Here is a 6,447-nt window from a genome sequence, read left to right on the forward strand (position 1 = left end):
ATTTAACAAGTGACATCAATAAAGGATCATAGCTTTCACCTGGATTTACCTGGTCAGTCTATGTCATGGAAAGAGCAGGTGTTCTTAATGTTTTCTATCCTCAGTGTACACACACACACGCTCATATGCATGCAAGCACGTACGCATACACACTTTATGATGCTTTGCCCGCTAATGAAAAGGAAGGGGAATTAGATGATGCCAACTGACGAACAGTTTTGTAATGGCTTTTGAAAAACAACTATCGTTGTAATGACTGATTCTGCATTGATTCCCTGTTGTCCACTTCATTTATCCACTGTAGAGGGATAATCAGGGATTTATCCACATTCAAGAGGGACTGGGGCAGAGATAATCATTATAAAGCATTAGCCATGTTATCATAATTCATACCACTGTTATCTTTTAGCATGAGTATAACATGTTACATTAATAAAGCAGTTATGAACCCTCTATAAACCATTCATAAGGGTACCTTAATTTAAAGTGTTACTGTGGATAATTTAGAAAGACTCGTACTCATAAACTCAACTGAGATGACATGAAAACCATTATCGGATGATTCAAATCTAAACTCTTGGATCATATGACATAAAATCCTATCATTCTGAGGAGTTGAAGTCGTTGCAGTGATTGTATTCATGATGGTAATAAATCCTCTTTTGTTCAACTGCTCATATCATTGTGAACTTAATTGAGTAGAACAATTTGAGTTTCAGCCTGAGACGGTGGAATTGACTGGTGAGTAGGACCAACCCAGGAGTGGATGGGACTGCAGTACACCGTCCCTTCCAGTAGATGGCCCTGCCTACAAGTACTTTGCTGTGGGCTTATCGATTTGGCATTTGAAAAATAGCATGCATGTAACATTTTCTGGAATCCTATAAAATATTTATTGCTGGGGATGGTTTCTGTGGCCATTCATTAGATTAGCTCTGGTTTAATGAATGACCTCAATGCAAATGTGGATATCAAATGGTCCTAATGACAGTGGATTTTGTGAATGGAGCACTTAGTGACAAAAGAATGACGTCATTGCAAAGCCATATCCCTTATTAGTGTGCCAGAAGTAAGGGGCATCGTCCCATTGGCCCACGGGCGCAGCTCATCGACGGGATTGGCCGACAGGCGATAATTAAACACCTACACAGTCAATGCACATATCCAAGTGGTGGATATATAGGCTTGTGCATCGGCACTGCATGCAACACAACCAAGAGTTGGTCTTCAAGTTGAGAGAAGTCAACTTAGGCGTTTCATATACAGCTATATATATTTTTTTGCCTGTTGATTAACACAAAAGGTAAGTGGATACTTTAAACCAGATTCACATGGTGGACGGGCTGTATTTAGATGGAAGGTTGACTTAATGGGTTGTGTCTTAGTGCTCCATTGTAACTCGTCAGATATGGTGAGTGCTAACCTAAGTTTTGGTGCAGTGTGATGTGATGGCGACGAAAATGCGATTGAAAGGGGGCCGTAGGGGTCACAACTCTCCCTCAGTGAGGGTCTGTGCTCTGTGGTGGAGGCAGAAAAGAAAAGAGGGAAAGAAAGATGGAGAGAGCGAGAAAGATATAGAGAAAATGTGAGTAAGAGCGAGTGAAAGAACAAATAGTAAGTTAGAGAGAGAAAAACACAGAAAGAAACAGCGAGTAAGCTAGAAATAGAGCGAGAGAGAGGGATGGAGGAATGGAGGCTGGAGGCTCTCTGAGAGGAGAGATGGAATGCCTGTGTGAGAGAGTGGTAGCAGCTCATTACACTAACGCACTGGTTCCCCCCCCCCCCCCCCCCGGAGGGTTGGCACGCTGGATGGAGCCACTCTCCCCTCACAGCGGCTAGCTAATGCTACGTCCCCTCAGTTCGCACCGAGCAACAGGCTTGGACCCCGTTCATGCCTGGACACGCCAAGGCTCAACTCAGAGAATGTCCTGTCCTGTACTGGGGATGGCGAGACGGAGGGATAGTTTGCTCCATGGAGAAGAGTGCAGGACTACCACGTGGATCCATTTCCTTTTGGCTGTTTGGATGGAGGGTGTCATGGAGCGATAGAAGGATGGATGTGTAGCTTGAGAGATCAGTGGTACTGAGCTGAGCTAGCAGAGTAGAGCGGAGTCTGCCATCTCAATACAGAGTTAGAAAGAGCCATCTATGTAGTAGCTCACTTCACATTTAACGAAGGAGTCCTTTCAAAACAATTTGTGTTACATTAGCCGTACAATGCTTAATCTCATTCTGGTAAATGTACACTGATCATTATTGTGATGGCGACCTGCTTCTCTCTTGTTAAATGTAGATGTTAATGTAATTGTATCAAGTCTGTGGAGCTCATGGGACTGTCTCTTTGCTGTAGGGAACCATGGTTATGTTGAAGATTTCTGCTTTCCTTGTTGCTTATGCCCTGGTCATTTGCCAGATGTACAGCTCACAAGCAGCCCCCTCCAGGTGAGACAGACAGACTTGCTGACAGACAGACGGAAATTACGAAATTACACTCAACGCACAAACACATACACACACACACACACACTTGTTTAATATGACATGAGAATATGGATTGGAAGTACTACCAAATACACATTTATTATTTAATAATGAACATTTTGGGGGAAATTCATAATTTTTCTGTGATTAAAGGAATATAACACATTTATTTTTTTCTGTGAATTTAGACTACTGATTTTTTTGGTAATTTAGTCTACTGTTACAAATACATAAATTCATATGTTCCTTAATCCAATATCACAGAAGTGCACTCCAGTTAAGTGTAAAAGGGCTGTAATAAAAAAAAGACACAATAAAAAAACAAGTAATTTAATTTAGAAGAGATACATTTGATATATAAAAACATCCAAGCCACTCCCGGTTCTCATGAAGCTATTGATTTTGTCATAAATCTGAATTTGGTCACTAGTCGGCCCTTTTAGATGGAGGACTCTTAGTAGATGGCTGTTTTCAATGTTGGCTAGGGTCCCTTCCAGTCCCACGTCATACCTTTTAGACTTAGTGACGCTCCGTGCATGTTATTTATTTAATTTTTTACTGCGGTTGATAACTTTGTTTTTATGCGGATCCCTGTGCTTCACCCACCCTCTTCCTTCCTCCTCTAGACCGGGCATAGAGTCCATGACAGACCGAGTCACCCTTACGGACTACGAGGCAAGAAGGTTACTCAACGCCATAGTCAAGGAGTTTGTGCAGATGACAGCCGAAGAGCTGGAGCAGCAAGAGAATGAAAGCAACGAAGGCAATAGGTACAGACAACTGCTTCTTCTTCCTTTCTGCATTCTTAACAATACATGAGTTTGCCTCCTAGCTCAGGGCTACCAATTAATAAGGGATTGATGATGAATTAAACGTGATGGTCAGTATTGACGGTAAGAGCTACTTTCATATGGAGTGGAAGTGCGTCAACGGTCCATTGACCAAACGTTTTAAGCTAAGAATGAACTCGTACAATTGTAACCACAATTTTGTTACCTGTTTGGAGATATGTCTTTTAGCCACCTTAGCAGTGTGTCCTGCTGGAGTTTAATTTAAGCCATACAGAGAGGTATGTGCTCAGAGAAATTGGTTCTCTCCATTTTAAGGACGGATATCCTACCTAATCCCTCCCAACAATATCTCTATCGTAACCCTCCCGCATGGATGAGTTTGATTTATTCATTTATTTGAATGGACGAATGTTAACAGCCTGTTTGCCTGCTGAAGATATTATATTAGCGGGGAATGCTTAACCTTGATGGATAACTGCATGCTCTCAGTTAGTGGAGGCGGAAAGAGTCGCATGACAGCGGGAAGCTATACCGGTTCTGTTCTGTTTGGGTTGATATGAGGGTGGGTGTGACGACGTCAATGGAGTTGGAGCATGGGGTTTGATATGTTAACGTTCTTCAAGTGATTGGAAGGGAAGCATGATGTTTTGGAAATGTTCATTTCTTGCCTATGACAGCATGTCTGACAATGCATTTTGTAGGGAAAATGCATGAAGGAAAGGGGGTGATACAGTACTAACATGAGTGAGAGAGCGATAGAGAGAGTGTGAGTGCGGGAGAGAGAGAAATCTGCATGTGTCCTGCTACTATGAGCCTGTTTTCTGCATGTTTATCTCTCCCCTCTGACAGCATGGAAAGACCCCTAACCAAGCGCTGCTCTAACCTCAGCACCTGCGTGCTGGGCAAACTGTCCCAGGACCTGCACAAATTACAAACGTTTCCCCGCACGGACGTGGGCGCGGGCACGCCTGGCAAGAAACGCAGCGCGCCCGAGAGCGAACGCTATGCAAGCTACGGGAAGACATTTGACAGCATCTAACCCTCCGCCCTCCTCCTATTCCCTCTCTTTTCATTATAACGTCCTCCTGGTTTTTGTTTGACAAGTCTCAGTGCATGTGGATTTTCCCCGCTTGATTGACCCTAGAGCGAATCTCCCATTGCAACCCCCACTTCTTAGTTTTTGTATTCTTCTTTTGACAATTCCTTTCCGTTTTCGGCAAAGAATGACATGTTGTATCTGTTCAGACAATCAACTCTTCTAAATTACAATTATTCAAAGGAATGAATCAAAATATAGAGATTTTTTCCCCCAGTGTGTATATTCATATAATTTGATTGCATTTCAAATTCCTGATAACCCAAATTCCTAAGAGATAAGTAATATAAGTAACATTCAACCATAATAAATAGTTTCTTCATGCGTCACCATGTTTCTTGTTCAATAAACCTATTTTTCTACCAGGAAGGCTTTTACTTTTTTTTCTTAAGAAATAGAATATTAGTAATTAAACTATTTGTTTTATGGACCTAGCTTTGGCTCTTCCAACAATGGCATTCAATATTTTTTCATTGCAGGATAGAGTAAATCATAGTTATTATAGCATTTCCAATACCCTTGAACTATCTCTAGAACCTTCACCAAGTCTCAAGGTAAGAATTATGATCGACTGAACCATTCTAATGATCTAACATTTTCAGAGACTATATTAATCCACGGTCTACTTTTTATGTGTTTAGATGTAATTGTTCTACTCCTGTTAATGACAATGACACTTTCATTTCATGGAGGTGTTGCAAAGCAGATGTTTTAATTACATTGAACAGTATTGCTTGATTAGATAAGGAAATAGTGTGTGTGTTTGATAGTGTGTGTGTTTGTGCGGACAGCTTGTGCGTGTGCTTGAGTATGTGTACATTTCTAAGTGTCTGGTATGAGTGCGAACACAAATGCTTTTGTGCGTCTGTGTACTGTATGTGTATTGAGGTACTGTTAACCCGTCTCCATTCCTGAAGCAGCGTTACAGCACAGAAGCGAGCCTGCAATACGGCCACCTGCGTGACTCACCGCCTGGCAGACTTCCTGAGCCGGTCGGGGGGCATGGGCAACAGTAACTTTGTCCCCACCAATGTGGGCTCCAAGGCTTTCGGCCGGCGGAGGAGAAACACCCAGATGTGAACATTCCCACAACCTTCAGGGATACGGTGAATACTCCTCCTCCTCGTCTTTGTCCTTTCTGTCTCTGTTCTATCAGCTATCTCTTATTTCAATTCTGTAGCTTTTTAATTAGTTAAATGCCTGACATCACCATAGGCAAATAGTTTACTTGACTAAATTAAGATACCATTTTTTGAATGATGATTTTACATTGAGAATTGATTTCCTGTGTTAATGAAAAATAATTGCTTGGTCTTATTTTTTGTTCAGAGATGTACGTTTTGTGACAGAAAGAAGGCGCTGGGCTCTAAGTTGTTGACTTGTCCGTTCTCTCTTCCTCTCTCTCGTCCCTTTCAGAGGTTGATCCTTCTTAACGCGATGACATCAGAACATATCTGGGGGAAAACAACAAAACAAACAAAGAGAAAAAACACACTGGCCCCTTCATCCACTCCCCCACATCTACAGAAATAAACCCCGTCAGATATTAGGACTCCTCCTCAATACCATAATGTTATGAAACTTTAATTTAGCTTTTGGCAAACCAGAGAAAAAAAGGGGGAGAATGACGGCAACCTCCATTATGTACATTGACAGCTGAATCCCCAAATCCCAAAGAAAATTTCCAGATTCCTTTTTTTTTTATACATGAAATTCATTTAAAATGAATTGGGAAAAAGCACCAGTGCTTATTTATTATTATTTATTCTGTCTATAGAGCACATTTGTACCATGTGAACCATTCTCCCCGTCACTCATCCCTCCCTGTCCCCACCGGCACCTGTTTGCTGTGCTGTGCCCTGCAGGGATCGACATTAAAGATCAGCCTTCCCTAGGCTCCCTCACAACGGCTGTGTCTTGTGCCTTGATGTAAAACACTTTACATCACATGACTGTATAGTATGTATCAAGATTATAAGAAGACTACGAAGAGAATGTCACCGAAAAAATATTCAAGAGATTAATATTGTAACAATTGTGAATTTCAGCAAGATTAAAATGTATTTTAGATACATTCGG

At 41.6% G+C, this 6,447-nt stretch overlaps 1 protein-coding gene across 6 annotated transcripts; it reads left to right on the forward strand.

The window, feature by feature from the left end:
* The first annotated feature begins 1,169 nt into the window (after positions 1–1,169).
* LOC139530319 (calcitonin gene-related peptide 1-like) lies at positions 1,170–6,447 on the forward strand. Of its 6 annotated transcripts, none has more exons than XM_071326614.1 (5): positions 1,170–1,303; positions 2,351–2,442; positions 3,108–3,251; positions 5,289–5,474; positions 5,785–6,447. In XM_071326614.1, exons 2-4 carry the CDS (start codon positions 2,357–2,359, stop codon positions 5,446–5,448), a joined length of 390 nt encoding a protein of 129 aa, XP_071182715.1. In that variant the 5' UTR covers positions 1,170–1,303; positions 2,351–2,356; the 3' UTR covers positions 5,449–5,474; positions 5,785–6,447. The 6 variants fall into 6 exon arrangements, with proteins under 6 accessions (XP_071182715.1, XP_071182713.1, XP_071182714.1 ...); XM_071326612.1 differs by having other exon boundaries at positions 1,192–1,303; positions 5,286–5,474; XM_071326613.1 differs by lacking the exons at positions 5,289–5,474; positions 5,785–6,447 and adding an exon at positions 4,122–4,737 and having other exon boundaries at positions 1,203–1,303.

Source organism: Salvelinus alpinus, chromosome 9 (assembly GCF_045679555.1).
Source record: "Salvelinus alpinus chromosome 9, SLU_Salpinus.1, whole genome shotgun sequence".
NCBI classification, from domain to species: Eukaryota; Metazoa; Chordata; class Actinopteri; order Salmoniformes; family Salmonidae; genus Salvelinus; species Salvelinus alpinus.

Coding starts and splice junctions, on each gene's coding strand:
- LOC139530319 (XM_071326609.1), top strand. CDS start 2,956: ATGTTGGCTAGGGTCCCTTCCAGTCCCACGTCATACCTTTTAGACTTA. Junction 3,252..4,121: donor GAAAGCAACGAAGGCAATAG/GTACAGACAACT, acceptor CCCCTCTGACAG/CATGGAAAGACCCCTAACCA.